General features: G+C 59.8%; 1 protein-coding gene across 1 annotated transcript; it reads right to left on the bottom strand.

Moving 5' to 3' along the window:
- Positions 1-4,742: 4,742 nt before the first annotated feature.
- DEF6 (DEF6 guanine nucleotide exchange factor) lies at positions 4,743-17,584 on the bottom strand. The gene is made up of 11 exons (XM_050911443.1): positions 17,489-17,584; positions 12,103-12,243; positions 10,172-10,357; positions 8,008-8,235; positions 7,780-7,926; positions 7,482-7,590; positions 7,101-7,399; positions 6,404-6,570; positions 5,999-6,197; positions 5,486-5,576; positions 4,743-5,245 (listed from the first exon to the last, which is right to left on the bottom strand). The coding sequence occupies exons 1-11, from the start codon at positions 17,582-17,584 to the stop codon at positions 5,034-5,036; spliced, it is 1,875 nt and encodes a 624-aa protein (XP_050767400.1). The 3' UTR covers positions 4,743-5,033.
- Positions 17,585-18,222: the final 638 nt, after the last annotated feature.

Below are 18,222 nucleotides of genomic sequence, written 5' to 3'. Positions count from 1 at the left end.
TGTCCCCCACATCCCCCTGTCCCCACTGCCCCACACCCCCGTCCCCACATACCTCTATCCCCACTGCTCCATAACCCTGTGCCCTTGCCCCCCATATACCCCTCTCCCCGCTGCCCCACACCCCCTGCCCCACACCCCATGTCCCTCCCATACCCCCACCTCCCCACACCGTCCCCCTGTGCCCCCCCACCCCCACCCCCTCCGAGTCCCCCACCACCCCCGGGACCCACCCTCCTCCCCACAGGCCTTGCCCCGCTCACCTCCCGCGCCAGCACCGCTCCCGGCCCGCCGCTCACCCCCGCCGCCGCCGCCGCCGCCGGCGCCCCGCTGCCCCCCACCCCCGTACGTCACCGCGCCCGCCCTGACGCCACCACATACCCAGCACCCCGCAGCCAATCGCCGCCGCCGGGAAGTCGTTACCGCATCACCACGGCAACGGCCCAAGCCCGCCCCGCCCCGCGCGCCCCCTGGCGGGCGCGGACCGCACTTCTCCCCTCCTTCCGCCCCCCCTCCCTCCCCGCGGGCGCGGGGCCTCATGGGAAATGTAGGCGCTGCTCGCGGGGCATGCTGGGTAGGGAGAGCGGGGTGGGTGGGGGTGGAGGCGCAAAATGGCGGCGGGTGGCGAGCGCTGTCTGCCGCGGGCTCCCTCAGGCACGGCTCTCCTGCGCACAGCGGAGCCTGAGTAGTCCCTGTTCCCCCTCGGCTTCACGGCCACCCTGTCCCAGCGCCTGCGGGCTGCCCTGCCGTGGCTGACCGGGACCCGCCACGGCTGACAGGGACCCACCCGCCGCTGGGCCCGAGCCTTCCCCCTGGTCCCTCACCGCCGTCGAGGGAGCCGGGGGCCGCGTCCGTGCAGCGCGGGCTGGGGGGATCCTGCCTGCGGACGTGAGGGCAGAGGGGACAGCAGCCTCCCCGGGAGCCTCCCCACTAAACCCTCCCGGGTCAGGCCGGTTGGTGGCTGTAGCTGGGGACGTGTCAGGGAGAGGAAGGCCGCGGAGGCGGCGCTGAGCTCCGTGTCACAGGCAGCGTGGCTCATCTGGAGGCATTCACTGTGGCAGGAGCAGAAATGGGGCTGGGCATGTGGTGCTGAGCCCTCACCGGGCAGCCCTGGGCAGGAGGCTGTAACCAGCGTGCTCCAGCCCACGCTGTGCTGGAATGGAGAGGGAGCAAGGACTTTTCTCAGGCAATGAAACCGGGACCTGAGGTCCAAATTGCTGCTGACACCAGCTCTGCCAGGCCTGGTGTTCCGTCGGATGCTACGGGACCGTCACGACATGCGGCTCGAGGTGCCTGCGGGAGCTCTGGGGCTCTCCTCCCCTTCCCAGTCTGCTTTCCACCCCCCGGGCTCGATCAGCTGCCCGCCGGGGGTGCTGCAAGCTTTCTGCTGTCAATGCCGTTACTTGAGGTCTAGGATGGAGCCAATTTTACACCTTCACACTTGTGTTGGTTTTGGCTGGGACAGAGTTAATTTTCTTCACAGTAGCTAGTATGGGCTGTGTTTTGGATTTGTGCTGGAAACAGTGTTGATAACACAGGGATGTTTTAGTTACTGCTGAGCAGTGCTTACACAGAGCCAAGGCCTTTTCTGCTGCTCACCCCACCCTACCAGCGAGGAGGCTGGGGGTGCACGAGAAGTTGGGGGGGGACACAGGGGACAGCTGACCCCAACTGCCCAAAGGGATATTCCAGACCATAGGACGTCATGCTCAGCATATAAAGCTGGGGGAAGAAGAAGGGAGGGGGGGACGTTCGGAGTGATGGCGTTTGTCTTCCCAAGTCACCGTTACGCGTGATGGAGCCCTGCTTTCCTGGAGGTGGCTGAACACCTGCCTGCCCATGGGAAGTGGTGAATGAATTCCTTGGTTTGCTTTGCTTGTGCGCGGGGCTTTCGCTTTACCTATTAAACTGTCTTTATCTCAACCCACCAGTTTTCTCACCTTTACTCTTCCGATTCTCTCCCCCATCCCACCGGTGGGGGGGCAGTGAGCGAGCAGCTGTGTGGGGCTTCATTACCAGCTGGGGTTAAACCATGACAATACCCTAGGTAAAGCACAGCGGTAGGTAATCTAGTCAGTGATGTTATGTTTAAAAAGCACAGGCCCTGTTCTCACTACAGTTACTCAGGGAGCGGTGCAGAGCTCAGATGATGGCCCTCGTTAATGCAGATGTAGCCACAATTAGGATTTGGCCTGTCATTCCCGAAAACATGGAACCCCAGGACAGCGGAGTTTGGGCAGAGCTGTGGGTTTGGGGCCGCGAAAGATTCACGTAGAGAGCAGCAAGGTTTGTATCTGACTCCGCAAACGCTCACGCACACGATGTTACCCCACAGAGAGCTCCGGGTTTCCCACAGGAGACCCCCCACGGGCCTGCAGACCCCGCACGCACCCACGCTGGTGCAGGGGCGGGACGGTGGGAGCGGCGGCAGAGAGCTGCTCTTTCCCAGCGCCTCCGTGAGCTCTCCTTGTGATCCCGCTGCTGGAGTTTATTCTCAGTCGGAGGCGCCGGGGCGCACGCCGACGATGCGCATCAACTGCTGACTTAGGTAAGCTCCAGCCCTCGGTCGGCCGCTCCGGGAGGATGAGGCGGATCCGGGCGCATCCAGACTTGGCGGCAGACCAAAGGCAGGTGCTGACACTGGTTCCGGCTGTTCCCTCCACGCCTGTCCTTGCCTGCGGCAATTAACGTATAGTTTTTTGCCACGTGGGAACTACTCGGCTCTCGGGAGCAAAAGCAACGCTCTGGTGAGCTGCTTTAAGGAGGGATGATGCAGCCCCGGAGCTGGTGAAAAGCGATGACGCTGTCACCGGCAGGGATGCGGCCCCGCGTCTCCCGGGGGCCGTGCACAGGATGAGAGCCCTTGTTGACGAGGCTGTGGCACGGAGACGGGTGGGAGTGGCCCTTTTCCTCCCCGCCTAGGTGTGGCGTGGCATGTACCTGTCCTGACGCCTGATCGGGGACGAGATTGAGCTAAAACGAAGCTGACGAGGGAGGATGCCGTCTCCCATCAGTGCATTTCCACCCAGCCCATTTCCTTCCCAGCGTTTGGCACCCTCCCCGCTCTCGCTCTGCCTGCGGATCGCACGGAGCGACGAGCGGCTTTGCCAGCGTCACCCCAGGAGGCTGCACCGATTCGTACCGCGGCCCCCACGCACCTCGACGAAAGACAGAGCCCCAGCCTCCGGTGCAGTGTGTTGGGAAGGTCTCGCTCCACCAGAAAACCTGTGCAGAGCGGAGGGATCCCGTGTCCGAGTGGACCAGCCAGGATGGCACAGGGCCAGGCAGGGACCCCAAATCTGCATGGGGCTGTTAGGGGCCACGCCGCTGCTCAGGACCGCCCTGCTGCGTCCCAGTGCAGTGAGAAGGAGGAGGAGAGGTGATGAATTTGACCTGCAGCCCCTGCAGGGGCCAGGGCCACCACGGCCATCACGGTCAGGGCTGCAGCCACCCGTGCCCTCCCTGTGCGTCAGCGAGGCTGCGTGGGACCGGGGCACGGGGCCACCCAGTCACCCTCATGAAGCACACAGAGCCACTTTGTCCCCGGGGCAGCTGCACCGCTCCACTGGCACCCGCGGAAACGGCCTCTCCCGCAGTCAGGCACAACGAAAAATAATTGTAAAAAAGAAACACTGTAAAAACTGGGGAGGGGGGGAAGGAGCTGTGTGAGCAAACGCTGAAAGCCACATGAGTAGGAAATAGATTGTAATCTCCCTAACGAACTGCAGTTAATCAGCGTGAGCAACTGTGAACTGGGGTTTGATGCAGGGCTTGCTACCAGTGCCTGTTTCCAGAGGGGACCCTTATGTGATCGGGGGCTCTGTGCCCCATAGAAGAGAGACCCCAAAGTCACAGGTGAATGGGACTGTATTTAAACAGAGGTGCTTGGAAAAACCAACCCAGATGTTGGCGTGGGTTGGTTGGGTTTTTTGTGCAGGGTTTGCCAGCAGACTTGGCTGTTGTTCTCCGTTTTTCGGGGAGCAAATTAGCTGGAGGAGACAGGCCAGGCCAGCGTTACTGACGAGAGCTGCCACATCCACCGGCTCCCGGTTCACATGGCCCCTGGGAGTCTTTGCTATTGCCTTCTGCGGGCCTTGGACCAGATCCTGAGCCAGGACTCCTGAAACAGGGAGTCCTCTAGTCCAAGGGCAAAGACCTAAACAAAGCCCAGAGCGCCGTTACCTTCCTATACAAGCACTTAATTAATCATATAGAGGTGCTGGCCCTCCCAGCCGTTACCCCTGTGCAAGCCCTGCATCCCAGAGGGGAGTTCATCTTCTACGGCCAGTTCACCAGCACCTGTGTCCCTCTTGGCCCTCCACAGACCAACCCAAAATCCACTGGTGGAGCCTCTTTCCACGGGTGGCGTCTGATTTCTTTTAATGGGCTCTTTCCTACAGCGGGAATCAAAACCCCGCACTGCCGAGGACCGAGGTCTGGTGCCTGCAGGGCCACAGATGTGCCGGGAAGGAGGTCTGCGGGCCAGCAGCTCCAAAAGCTTTATTGCTTGTTGGTTTCTGCTAACATCTACGTGACTCCAGTGACTAACAACCACCTTCAGGGAATGCACGTGTTAGTTAAGGACACCCCGGACTTTCTGTGGGGGCGGTGAGAAGGCACCGCTCAGTCTGCCAAGGCTTCCCTGGCAGCCGCCGTTGCAGGGTCGTGCACCCAGGGGTGCTGGTAGAAACCAAGGGGGAGCTGCAGCCCTGGGCCACGCGGTCCAGACCCACCGGTGGCTTTGGTTTTTTTTTAGGCAGGGTGGAAACCAGAGTCTGGGGAGTTGAGTCCAGGTCCCACACCTGGGCAGCCCAGAGGAGATAGCCCCGCTGCCTTCTCCCCAACGTTGGGCTGTCTGAGCCTCCTGGCACATCGTGGCTGCAGCCCTTCCCTGAAGAAAATGGGAGCATCTCTGCCTGTAGGCTCTGTGCTGGTCCCCACTTGTCTCCATCCAGAGATGGCCGTATTGACTGTGTCCACTCGGAGGGACATGCTGGGCCCCGCCGTTCCCCGCTGGGCTCTGCCATCCTGCCGGGCTAGTTGCTGGGCTCTGTGGCTATGGTGTCCGCATCCGGAGATGGCGGCACGCCGCTGTTCCCACCGTTGCTCACGTTTTCCTTGCTGTTGTCCCTCGTGGGGTTGCTGCCTTTATCCTCCGCTTTCTGCTTGAGTTTGAGGGAGGAATCTCTCCGGGAGAGGAGGGGTTGGTAGCCAGCGAAGCCTCCTCCGCTCACGTTTGTACGCTTGTCTGGGGACGGACAGAAAAAGAGGATTGTTCACCTGGGGTCCAAATTGACCTTTCAGCTAAGGAAAAGGGTTGCGCGGTCTCTCCTTGCCAGAGGCATTGGGGTGTCTTCTCTGAAAGATGGGGGTCCTTCCAGCCCCCGGATGCCCTCAAAGAGGGGAAGATGGGTGGGAGACTGGGCTCGTGCCCCAGTGTGGCCGTGCTCAGGAGGGGCAGGGGAGGGTGTGATGGCTGGTCTCCTACCTCCTGGCCCGATGGGGTGCATCAGTCGGTTCATCTGGACGTTCCAGTGCTTGACGTTGGTGCTGGCCTGTCGCAGCTTCCGCTGGGCCGCCTGGGAGGGGATGGAGGAGAGGGGTGAGCCAGCTGCCTGACAGCCCCCGACCCAGGACCGCGGGCAGGAGTTTCCCTTCCCTGAGTAAGCCTGGATTGGAGACTCCCTCTGGGATGGAGACCCAGCTCACCCTCCTCTAGGTCTTCTGCTCCTCCTCCAATCCTCCCCCCTCCACACACTCCCACTGTCGACATTGCTCTGGACGCCAGCGCTGTCCCCCTGGGGTAGGACACGCTTGTCCCATCTCAGCCACTGAATCACCCCACGCCTGCGCATGGCACAGCTCAGAAAACCCCCGAGGCAATGCCAGCTTGGTCCCCAAAGCTGCTGGGTCCTCCCCAGTGTGGAGGTGACTCAAGGAGGGCTGGGAAGTCCCCCGGGGCTCGCAGCGTGAAGGGATGTGGCACCAATGTGATGCTCACCATGACATCTTGGTCCACCCGCTGCCTGTTCACTCTCACTTCTTCCAGCTGCTTCTGTGCCTCTTCCAGACACTTGTTCTTGTTCTCCATCTCCTGCTTGAGGACTTGCTTCTCCCGTTGAGTTTTGATGATATATTCCTCTTGCTCCTCCTTCAGCTTCATCAGCTGCTTCAGCTTCTCCTCTTCCTCAGCCAGTAGCCTGTCGATGAAGAGCAAGGAGGTGAGGATGTCCCTCTGCCACTTCATCCACCAGCTTCCCCCATCCCTGCTGGCATACTGGGAAGTCACCAGCACACCCCAGCACCCCAGGGAGCATTGCATTGCCCTGGGGAGCGTGTCCCCACGCCCAGCCGCTGCCCTGGGAGTGGGGCTGGTCGAGAAGGAGCAGGGATGCCCTGGTCCTACCTGGCCTGTGCGTATCTCACGGACTCCTCGTCCTGCCGTGCTTTCACCTCCTGCTGCAGGGCCTCCTGGAGACGCTCCTGCATGTCCTCCAGCTCCAGGATGCGCTTGCGCTGACGTTCTGCCTCCGCCTCCTTCAGGACCATCTCTGCCTGCATGGAGGCGCGAGCCTGCGGCAGGGACAGGAGCCATCAGCACGGGCGGCTGGCAGAGCCACCGCCACCATCCCCAGGGCCCCCATCCCTGGGTGGATGGGGCCAGACATCTCCCACACCAGGGAGCGCCCATGGAGAGAGCTCCAAAGCAAGGCTGTTTCCCTGCTCAGGAGACACACCGTGTCATTTGGAGCCGGCGCCGGCTGCAAGGTCAGAAATGGGCTCTCTGGCCATCCCGGCACTACCACTCGCCTCTCACCTGCCCCCCAGCTTCATACACCCCGGGGCAGGCTGTCCGCATCTCCTGCTCCTCGAGTATCTCATGCACAGCGGTGCTGACCCCTCCATCCCTCGTCCCCGGGTCACATACAGCTCCTGGGAGCCCAGAGGTGACGGGTGGCAGCAGCATTGTTGCAAGAGCGGGATGTACTCCTAACAGCTCCTCCAAACCCCCTGGGCTGCCACGGGCAAGGGAAGGGGAAGGAAGCACCCACCCCATGAGCAACACAGCCCTGTGGCAGGACGTGCCGTGAGGATGCACCCACCTGCTCAGCCTCCCGCAGCTGGATCTCCAGGGTCCTCTGCATCTCCTCGTGCTGCTGCCTCCGCCGCTGCTCCTCCTCCTGCAGGAGTATCTCTGCCTGCCGCTGGGCCTCCTTGAGCAGCTCCAGCTCCTGCAGCTTCCTCTCCTTCTCCTCCTGGAGCTGCTTGAGCCGCTGCGTCTCCTCCTCCTTGGCCGCCTTGCGCTGCTCCCGTTGCTCCCGCTGCTCCCGTCGCTTCTGCTTCAGGTCTTTGTGCAGGGACTTCTTGCCCTCAGCCTGCAGCCGGATGGCCGTCTGGATGGCTGGGGAGGGAAGGGGACGGTCAGTGGGGACACGGTGGGGGGCACGGGGAAGCTGGGGAGGGGGCACAGGGCGGGCACGGACCTAGCGTCCACTCCTGGCGCTGCCGAGTGTCGGAGGCGCTCATCTCGTAGGTGCGGGAGGAGGTCTTCACGCAGAACATGCACCTCTTCCCATCCCGGTCGGGCAGCACCTGCAAGGAGAGGACACAGGATGGCGTTACCGCCCCGTACCCCACCTTATCCCCACGTTCGTCAGCCATAGGACTGGCTCTCCCATGCTCATGGATGTGAAATGGTGTATTCTTGGCTTCCCCTTCCTGGGGTCTGAAGGGGATCTCCTGGGTCTCCTGTCCCCGAGCTGAGCATGGCCTGGGCCGTACCTCCACGCAGCAATGCTTGTCCAACGCGATGCTCCCCTTCTTCTCCTTCCGTTCCTCGCTCATGTAGTAGGACAGGACACTGGGCTTCAGCGTGAACCACCGCTCTGACCAGTTCCTCCTCAGCTGGCCCTTCTTCCAGAGGTAGCCCTGCGCCCGAGAGACACGAGGATCAAAAACGGGGTGGGGGGCAGGACGGGGTTTGTTCCCCAGGACATGTGGGCTCCTTGCCTGTTTGAGCACATCCTCGATGACCTCCTGGTACACCTCCTCCACGGCCATGCTGACGGCCTCCTGCTCGATGCCTCGCAGGAACCGCCCCGAGTTCACCATGTCCAGGAACTGCCAGACCGTCAGCCCCCCCTGCCCCTGCGACTCCTGGGAGAGGTAGTCATCCAGGTCGCAGGAGTTCAGCTCCACGTTCATGGCCGTGCAGATCTTCTTCAGCAGGTACTCCACCTGTGGGGACAGGGAACTCAGCGACGGGGAGACGTGAGAGCTGTCCCTGCCCCACCGACCCATTTCAGAGAGCCCAAGACCACGTCTCCTTCCAGCCTAGAGATGCAGGACCCTTGTCCCAGAGGTATCGCCCCTTGCAACGGTTGATGGCCATGGCCAAGGTGTTTCAGGCAGCAGGCAGGCTCAGGAGGTTGACACTGGGTTAGAGCTTGACCGCTACTGGGAGGTTTTTCCTTTTAACCACAAGGCTGAGATGGTTTTGGCTTGTTTGTTTGCAGAGTGAGAAAACTCTGCAGAAGTCAAGTGCCTGAGGGAGAACAGAGCAACGCCGCTGTCACCCACAGCCAGCCTGCAAGGCAGGCGTCTCAGACCACGGCCCTGACCTCAGCACCGCTCTGGTTTCCAGCTGATGTCGTAAAAACACTGGGGAAGAGTAAGGGAAGAGGTCCCTACGGAGGAGATGAGCGTCGTTTTGAAACTGTAAATAAATTGCTTTAAAAAAAAAAGAGCTAAAATGGTTGACATGATGTCAGGAAGACTTATTTCAGCTCAAGTTTTGCTGCCAGCTCTTCTCTACCCACGCTCTAAGGACCAAGGAGGGTGGGTGACTGCAGAGAGCCACGCAGAAAGGCGAAACACAGCAGAGTCCCTGCACCCAGCTAGACTTTTTTTAATATCATCTGACTAGGAGAAGGGCAAGAATTTAATGTAGTTTATTTTTTTCTTTTCTTTTTTTTTTTCCCCCCGAGCTCAGCCCTATAAGCAGAAAGATGATTCAGTTTGTCATGGTCTGGGGAACAGGAAACACCTCTCCCGGGGAGCAGGAAGTGCGGTCGCCCTCCTACGTCTGCGCAGCACTGTGCTTCTTGTCTTTTTTTGCCCTTTTATTTTTTTTTTTTTTTTGGCTTTTCTGCTGATCTCAGGAGGTTGATGGTGTAGAAGCAGACGGCAGCTGCTTGCCCAGCTGAGCTCCTCCTGGCAAGGCCGCTCTTGGCTTCTGAGCTTGTTCCTCCTCCCCAGATCTGTCCACCTTCTCGTGGGGGTTCAATCTGACCCCCGGAGAAGGGAGAACCTCCCCCTCCAAAAGCCGGGTGGAATTTGGAGATTTGGAGATTACTGCCAGTAGCTTTGCAGGGGAATTTGGAGATTTGGAGATTACTGCCAGTAGCTTTGCAGGGCAACCAGGGCAACCTCACTCTTCACTCTCCGGATGCTGGGCAGGGGGTGAGCGTCTGGTGGCAGCGGGCACGGAGAGGGACAACTGGGTCTGCTCTGCCACTGCCTTCGTGGTGGCACGGGCTGAGAGCAGCACGAGGGACACAGCCCCGTCCAGCCTGACAGTGATTTCTTGGGCAGCAACCTCCCATTGCACCAGACTTTAAGGGTTTTTTTGTCATCTTCTCTTTCTCCCCCATGAAAATCAGGAGGAGTCCTCCAACACCATGCTCGACACAGCCCTTGGGTGAGATGGAAGGGCTTGAGGCAAGGGACCAGCCCCAGGAGGAGCTGAGCTGCAGATGCTCCTTGGTTGGGGCTCTGAGAACGGGCACATTCATTTCACAGCCGGCAAAAGAGCTCGTTGGCGTAGGCTTAGACCATGGAAAAGCAATACGGACCAGCCCACACCTCATCCTCCAAGACATCTACGTGTGAGAGGCTTCAGCATTTTGGAGGGGTCCTCCCAGCTGCTCCCCAGTCACCCCCCTCTCCCTGGGCAGCAGAGGTGGCCGTGGGCATAGCGGGGGGTGCCCAGGGCAGACAGCCCCCTCCTCCCACCCCTGGCCTGCTCTCTCTCGCACCCTGGAGCACCACATCTTGCAGGATGTGGTGGGCCATGCCAGGAAGCGATAGCGGGATGTGTCATCCCCAAACGGGGCTCTGCCAGCGCGCAGAGCCCTGGGAGGACAGGGATCAGGGGGGGAGAGGCAGGTCCTACCTCATCTGGCACCATGACGAGAGGGTATTTGTCTTCAGACAGAAAGTTGAAGAGACACCAAAGCTTGAAGGCATCTTGGTGGGATACAATGCTATTCCCGTTCCGGTCAGGCTTGTAATTCTTCTTCGCCGTCAGGGTCCAGCAGAGCTCATCAAAGTTTTCTTTCACAAAAGCACCTTCCTCCACCTGTGGGCAGGAGTCAGGGGGGTGAGCGTGGTGCTGCAGGGCTACGGAGGGGGTTTCGGGGCGGGGGGGTGAAGCGCTGGAGGTAAGAAACCCTCACGCCTGAAATCTCCTGTCCCTGCCGGTGAGAAGCACGGGGTGATTGATACGTGGGACTCACAATTAGAGCGTAAGTGGGCACTGACCTATGATGCCAGAGTACGCGTCCCCAGCACAGGTCCCTTACGCAGGCAAGCAAGGCGTCCCGACCAGTAAAGAGGATGCTACGGGACTGCTGCAGCGCTCGGGCACCGTGGCATGGCCGTGGTGGCTCAGCCATGTCCTGCCGGGCTTTGGAGCACCAGCAGGAACCCCATGGTGAAGCACATGCAGCATTGTGTGGTGCTCTCCCAAGCCCACATCCCCAGTGCCTCCACGGCTTTGGGTCATTCTCGTTATCCCATTTGCCCATAAAGAGGAACTGGGGCTCAGCAAAGGGAAGTGATGGCCCACGGGCAGGCAGCAGTGGAGGCAGGAACGATGCCTCCATCAACCTTGGCCCCGCTGCCTGTCCATGAGCTTTCTGTGACCGCTTGCCCGGCATCGCGAGCCACTTCGCGTGGCAATTTTGGCGCGGCATCGGTGAACTGCGATGGGGACCAAAGGAGCCTGGCTGCGTCTGGCTGCTCCATCCCAGCGGCGCGAGCCGTGCACCGCCGGCACGAGGGCAAACTGCAGCCTGCAGCAGCAGAGCTGGAGAAAAACCTTTGGGTGGCAGAAAGCTGAAAGTCCCTCTTACTAGGAAAACCCACTTCCCCTTCTCAGGCTGCCTCTGGGATTTTATTAGACATGGCAAAACCAGAAGAAGGGGGTTTAAACATCATCTTGCAAAGAACCACATGGGAAACTGGAAGGATTTTGGCCGCTCTGTGACAGGCAGATTGGGCTGAGCTGACCTGGGGCAGCTGCCTGCCCTGGGCCGAGGGAGCTGGGGAAGGCTCTGCCCTCGCTCGCTGCAGATCAGATCCCCACAGCTGAGATCAGCATCCCTGGACCAGGCTGGGCAGCTCCTGACCAGCTCAGGGCAAGGCAAGGACCGGCACGGAGCCCGGCACGGAGCACCGCACGCTGGGGAGAGGCATGGCCGAGCCCTGGGGAAGCGGCAGGGGAGGGAAGGGTTACTGCACCCAGCTCCGGGCCCCCCCTTCTTTCAAGCACACGGTGGAAGAAAGTTGTCAGTCATTTTTCCTCTCCTCGCATGCCTGGAGGAAATGAACACCCAGCCGCAAAGTCTCGCTGTGCCAAACAAAGGTGCCTTTGAGCCGCGCGGAAAAAAGGGAGAAAGCCCCTGCCCACCCCAACCTCTGCCCCTGCCCGGCACCTCGTCCTCCTCCCTCTCCTCCTCTTTGCCAAATGAGGTCACACCTCAAATTTGAACAGGGGTGGAGAGGAAAAAGGGGCTGATTTCTCTCTCTGAGCCCTTTAGGAAATGTGGGCAGGGATGCACCTCCATCCAGAGCCTTGATGGAAAGGGCTGACTTCATCCTTGCCAAGGAAATGTTGAGTATTAAACATTTCTCACTCGTTTTGGCATTCACCTGAGTGCTCCCCAACTCTCTGTATCCTTTTTCCACCCACCAAGGCAAAGGATCTCCAAGAGCAGAGGGGAGCAGAGCCGTGGGGCTCCCACGGGATGTGGGAGCAGAGCAGGCACCGTGGTGTCCCCACCCGAGACGCAGCAGGTCGGGGGGGATGGCCGAGGGGCTCACCTTATCCAGGATGTACTTGTTGAGGTACGGCATGTAACCCTGGCTAGACACCGGCCCGTCATCGTCATCGCGGAAATGCTCTTCCAGCGCCACGGGGTCGTGGGGGATGCACAGCACCGTGTACAGGTTGTGAGACAGCACCTGGCCGAGCACGAGGGACGGGGAGAAGGTGAACAACCTCCAACCCTGCCCCAGCACATCCCCACCGTGCCACCCACCCACCCGGGGACTGTGCCCTGCCCAGCGTCACCTCCCTGCAGCCGCAGCATCGAGGCACGGTTTGGGTTTGGCGGAGGGACAGGGGGATATTCCCAAATGTAAACCTCAGAGAATCATTTAGAAACAGGCAAGAATTGAGGATTTTTCCACATTGGTTTCTTTTCTTTCTTGGCATGTGGGGAACTTTTTTTTTCTTTTTTTTTTTTTTTTTTTAAAAAGAGCTGTTTCAAACATTACAGAGCAAACAGGACATGCTTTGATCTAGAAAAGATGATAAGCCACCCCAAGCCATGCTCTTTGGCAGGTGCCCTTAGTGATTTCTTGAAAACGTAACAAACGACAGCGCCCAGCCTGGCAGCGGTTGCTTTCTGCCAACGGGGCACAGAAAGACGCAAAGATGAAAATAAGAGAAGATTTGTAAGAAACTAAGAAAAGGTTTTGTCTGGAATGGAAGCAGACAATAGAGATCTGGAGACATACCATCTCCAGAAGCAGTCTGTGAGCGTCACCAACCAGCCCGTTTTTGTTCAAATCCCCGAAAACAAAGCATGTTTTGAAGCTCCCAAATTTCCCACGTGCTGGAAAGCCCACGCTGCTGCCAGGCCAGCAGCCAGAGCCCGGAGCAAGGCTGCCCGTGAGCACCACCAGCATCTCCGGCTCACGATGCCGGGCAGGCAGTTGTCTCCTTGTCTTTACCTCCCAGCAAGCAGGAGATGGTTAAACGAGCGTTCCAAACTGATGCCGTCCCATTGCACCAGGGTTTGCAGAGACGGCTTGTAGGGTTTGCAGGTGCAGCTTGCCAGGGTTTCAAGAGAGGGGCTGGAGGAGATGGCGTGCAGCATCCCTGCTCCTCTCCGTGCGGGGCTGGAAATTTCCTCCCAGCAGGAGAGGAGCCGCCGGAGGCCACGCCGGCTGCTGCAGCTGGAGTCGGTTCTTGCTCAACCAGATTTTCTTTCTCTTTTTCACCCTCCGGACCGATGTTATCGGCAGGACTCCACCCTCTGCTCAAACACCGCGCGGGCTGTAGCCCTGAGCGCCGCTGCTACGGCTGGGCCTCTCGGGGTTCAGTGCAGCCCCGGCGTCCGCGCAGGGGTAGGGAGAGATGGAAACACCCTGGGCATCCTCCGGGATGACTAACGAATCCATCAGGATGGCTTGAAAGTTTGGGTATTGCATCCCATTCCCCGTTTCCCATGTGGGACCTCGTCCCCATCCCTCGGACCTCCTCTCACAGCACCCCAAAAAGCCCTGGGAGGTCTTGCATGTGCCCCCCGGCCGCGGCCGGCACCCCGAGCCCCTCCATCTGCTCCGGCACACCGCAAACCACAGCCTCTCCGCTCACCGGAGCGGTCACCTACAAAATGAAAGTGGGGCGGTGTGGGGAGGAAAGCCCCGGCCAGGCTGCCGGCGGGGTGCGTGGGGCCGGGGCTGCCCCAACCCCACGGAGAGAGGAGAAGTGGGAAACCCCGCCTCAGGATCTGAAACGAGGAATAGGAGGGGAAAATAACGGGGCGGGGAGGGGGGGGAGAAGGGAAGGGATGCTCTGAGAGCGGTTTAGTGACGCAACCTTTCCCCTGCGGCGTGCAGGGGATGGCTGGGGGGGGGCACAGGTCTGCCCGACACCCCCAAGCACCCCAAATCCCTCTGAGCACCAGCCCTGATGCTGTTCTCCACCCTCTCCTCTGCTCTCATGCCCCCCATCACCCCCCACTCCCACCTCTCTGCAGCCGCTGTGGACGCCAGCCGGAGCCGGGGGTGGAATATTTAACGCGGCTGGAGAATGGCAGCCCCTCTTCTCCGCTGTGGGAGATGCCAGGGGCGATGCCAGGGCTGGGGGGGTGACCTTTTGGGCTGAAGCCTGGCTCCCTGTGTTAAACACAAACCCCTCTGGCCCTGGCGGGTGGGATCAGGGCTCCTGCACCACGCAGGGAGTGTTGCTGCTGCTGCCTCGGTTTCCCCATGTGCAAGCAGACTGGCCCTGCTGAGAAAATCAAAGCCTCCCCAGAGCTGGCAGTGCACGGAGTCCTGTCCCAGGGGACCCCCAGTGCCGGGAGCCTTTGCCAGCGGCGAGGGTCCCTTTAGCTGCTCATCTTCTGCAGCAAGGAGGACACGAGCGGGGACGGCTGCCTCGCCACCCCATCAGCCAGGACCCCTTGGCTCAAGCCCAGCCCTGGGACCATCAGCTCCTGACCTCAGGGAAGGCTTTCCCCCCCTGCTTAAATGGATGAGCTGCTCTCAGACCTGTTACTGGCCAAACTGGGACCCGCTGCCCTGTGCCAAGAGCCTTTTGTGCATGTAACAAGCAGAGGAGCTTTCAGTCCAAGGCAGGCACCTCCGTCCTGCCCCCGGGGGGGTCCATAAACCGGCTGTGCTGTGCTAACACAGCCCCCCAAGGCACCAGTTATACCCAGAGACCCATACGGGCTATGGGTTCTTTCTCAAAAAGCGAGCAAGAGCCACCTCCCCTGCCATTTGCACCCCGAGCCTGCAACCCCACGCTAGTGGGTGGGGGATCCCTGTGCCCCCCGACACACATTTAAACCACTCGCTTGTCCCCCACCTCCTCCTCTCCGCTCCCCAAGGGCTTTGCTGTAGCAGGCAGCCTGAGGAGACTGAGCTCTCGGACCGCTCAGCAAACCGCTCCTCTCCCTCCGCAACAGGGACGGGAGCGGAGCAGAGATGCCGAGAAGCACCAGGATAGTGCTCGGTGGCTCCCACCTGCCTGCCCCAGCCGGGCTCGGCCACCCCGAAGGGCTCAGCTCTGCCCTGCCTGCGGCAGCCGCATCCCGCATCCCAGCCAGCATCCGCAGAGACAGGGAGTAGCTCCCCCGGCTCGGCCAAGGAGGATGCAATGGCACGGAGAGGATAAAAGCTCGTCCAAGAGCAGGGCTGGCGCATGCCCGCGCTGGGAACAGAACTACCCGACATCTCTCGACGCGTAGCACTCAACCACAAGACTGTCTTTCCTTCCTGTGCAGATACACACCTACACTCACATACATATATGCACGCGCTTGCTCGCATAGGAGTGTCCATGCAAAGAACTCAACTGCTGAACCCAACGGCTTCCCACAGCTTCGCCATCACGCTTTGAAACGCTGCTAAATTTACTTATGCAACTAGCTGGAGAGAGGGAGGAGGAGTTAAGCACCCAGCTCCCGCCGGCGTGCTGCTCATCTACCAGCAAAATCCCACCCCACCTCCTGGGGCTGGTTTTGTTTCTGGAGGTGCAAATGCTGCGAACACGGGCGTTTTCTCCCACCCTTGTTCAAGACCCTTCTTGCAGCAACACGCCTGGGTGAGGGAGCAGAGCGCAGCCCGGCTCGCACAACCCGGGAGGGGTTTGGAGAGGGCACGGCCGCCGCGGCTTTAACACGTTATTGCTCAAACCTGTGAGACCCTAGATTTCTTCCGCACCGAACGAGCAGAAACGCCACTGCTGGCTTGCGTAGGCTGGGGCAAAGCTGAGCCAGTGTTTGGCAGCAACGGGGGATGGAAACCAGCTCTCCCCAGCCTCGAGGCGGGTGGAAAGTTATCCAGAGTTGAGCAGAGCTGTGCAACGGTGCAGCCCGACCCGCCGCCGTCCCGTCCCGTCGCTGAAGGTGGATGGAAAAACAGCGAGGGGCGTATCTCCCTTCCTCTCTTAAATGTCACCCTGGGCAAAACCACTGCGGAGACACCGTCCCCAGCATCCCCACAGCCCCTGCACGAGGGTTTGCAGCTCCCCGTCCCCCCCTGCACAAACTTTCTAGGAAATTGCCGTTAAAGTGAGGGTCTCTGTGGCCTCAGCATCGTCGCCGGCGATAAAGATCTCTCAAGACGACCGCTGCACATGTTCACGCCGGCGCTTTCGGGACGGGCAGCATGCCTGGGGTGGGCTCAGGACCCAAAGCCTGGGTGCAGGGGATGCTGTGAGGGGAGCACAGCAGCCCTTCTCGGGGATTAGCAAGGGGAATTAGGCCCTGGCCTACTTTGGGATTTTCCTTAATTCCTTCAGGTATTTCTACAGTTTTAAGTAGGCAAGCGTGGCTCGCAGGGCACACGTGCAATGAGTTTCTGGGGAGCAGCTGAAGGCTCTCGGCTGCAAAGGCAGCAGCCGAGCAGGAGGAGCCCAGCTCCTGCTGCTTCTCCTCCAGACCCCTGCAAACAAAACTCTTTAATTTTGGGGCAAAACATGCCCCCCCCGCCAAGCCCAGCACCTTCCCTGCAGTCTGTCCCGAGGGAAGCCCTATAAAGTAGAGGGAATAAAGGAAAAGAGGTTTCTTTGCAGCGTTTCACAACTCATCTCGCAGACTGGCAGCAGCTGCCAAGCCCTGACGCAACACGTCTCCGTGTTTTGCATGTTTCTAGCTCAGGTCTTTCCGCTGCATCGCAGCCCCCTGCTCCAACCGGCATTTCCAACCCCGGCGCCAGCCTAAGAACCACAACGGGACGTTTATGTGGCAACAAAAAAGGAATCCCATCATTTGCAAAGGGGGAAAAAAAAACCAACATTAAAAAAATCAATAATTATTGTCGAAGCCAAGGTGCAACCTGGCGGATTCGACCAGACCCCATCCTGGAGGCCGACAAAAAGGTTTTTAAAGCCATGATGGTTTTGAGGAAAGGCTGAACGCAGGAGCCCTCTGCAAAACTGCTAAGGGGGCGGGGGAGAGGGGAAAGCAGAGATTTTTTTAAAAGCGCTGTGTTATTTCTGGCCAGATCACCGAGGAGTTTGAGTTTAAAAATGGTCTGCCTCTACCTACCGACCCGCTGGCTGAACAGGAAGCAGAAACGCGGGTGCTCTGGCAAGCAAGAAAATATAAACTGAGTTTGGGCTGTTAGCTGGGCATAAAAAAACCGTAAGAAACTGAAAACAACTAAAAATTACATTTCTCCTCATTTTCACCTAGAAAATACGTTTGAGCATTAACTCCCCCCACCTTTTTTTGTTTTTAAAGGGAGACGAGGCAGAGACGGAGAACTTCACCAAAATCAGCGTGGAGGCGACAGCAAGGTCTTATTAACCTTCATATTTAACAATTCCTCCGTGGAAACCCAAAAGGGATGCAAAGCATCCCTTGGACCCGCTCTGCCCCTGGCAGCCCACCCACCAGCCCCACGCCGGGGCCATCCGAGCCTCCCCCCCCCCCACCCCACCCCACCCCACCCCACCCCAAGGACTCACTTTGAGCTGGGATTTGGAGACCTTGCCGCTCTTCTCCACATCCAGGGCGGTGAAGGCGTACCAGATGGACTTCAGCAGCTCCGCTCGCAGGTCCATGGCTACAGGCGGCGATGGCAGAGGCGGCTCTGTCGAGGCCGAGGATCCGGTTCCAGGAAACCGCCTGCCTCGACAGCCTTGGGCGGCGGGGGACGCGCGAAGCAGGAGCGCCATCTGCTTGGGCGCGCCCCGGAGAAGGCCACGGGGCCCCACCTCGGCCCCCACCGTCCCCATCTCGGCCCCACGGTCCCCTGGGCTGCAGGGCTTTCCCCCTTCCCCTCCACCCGCAGAGAGATTTACCCCCCTCCCTCCACCCAGGGAAGCACAATCCAGGGCTGAGGGAGCAGCACAAACAGGACAGGGATTCGGAACGCTTCGCTAGCTCAGCCTAGAGATCAAAAAGCTTTCTCGGCATTCGTGTTCTGCGGAGAGAAATCCCCTCCCTGACTCAAATAGCAGCTTCCTCTTCTGGGATTTAAATGAAGAGCTTTCCCTCGCAGCGGGAGCGCGGGCCGTGCCTTTTTGGAAAGGCTCCAGCCCTGCTTGTTTTGGGATCAGTCGCACCAAGGAAGGTGAGCGGAGATCCCTCCCGGGTTATGCCCGTTCCTCGCCTGCAGAAACCTCTTCCTCTGTAAACTCCTCGGGTATATCCAAAAAAATAAACACCTGATTGCTGGGAGCCTGCGCTGGTGTTAGGT

This window comes from Gymnogyps californianus, chromosome 27 (assembly GCF_018139145.2).
Source record: "Gymnogyps californianus isolate 813 chromosome 27, ASM1813914v2, whole genome shotgun sequence".
NCBI classification, from domain to species: domain Eukaryota; kingdom Metazoa; phylum Chordata; class Aves; order Accipitriformes; family Cathartidae; genus Gymnogyps; species Gymnogyps californianus.
This window is presented reverse-complemented; position numbering and strand designations above follow the sequence as displayed.

Bases quoted from the DNA above. Each gene is read 5' to 3' on its own strand.
- DEF6 (XM_050911443.1), bottom strand. From the start codon at position 17,584: ATGGACCTGCGAGCGGAGCTGCTGAAGTCCATCTGGTACGCCTTCACC. The intron at 10,358-12,102 runs GTGAGCCCCTCG...TCCTGCCCACAG, and splicing joins ACAAGTACATCCTGGATAAG to GTGGAGGAAGGTGCTTTTGT. The intron at 5,577-5,998 runs GTGAGCATCACA...ATCCCCTCCCAG, and splicing joins GGGTGGACCAAGATGTCATG to GCGGCCCAGCGGAAGCTGCG.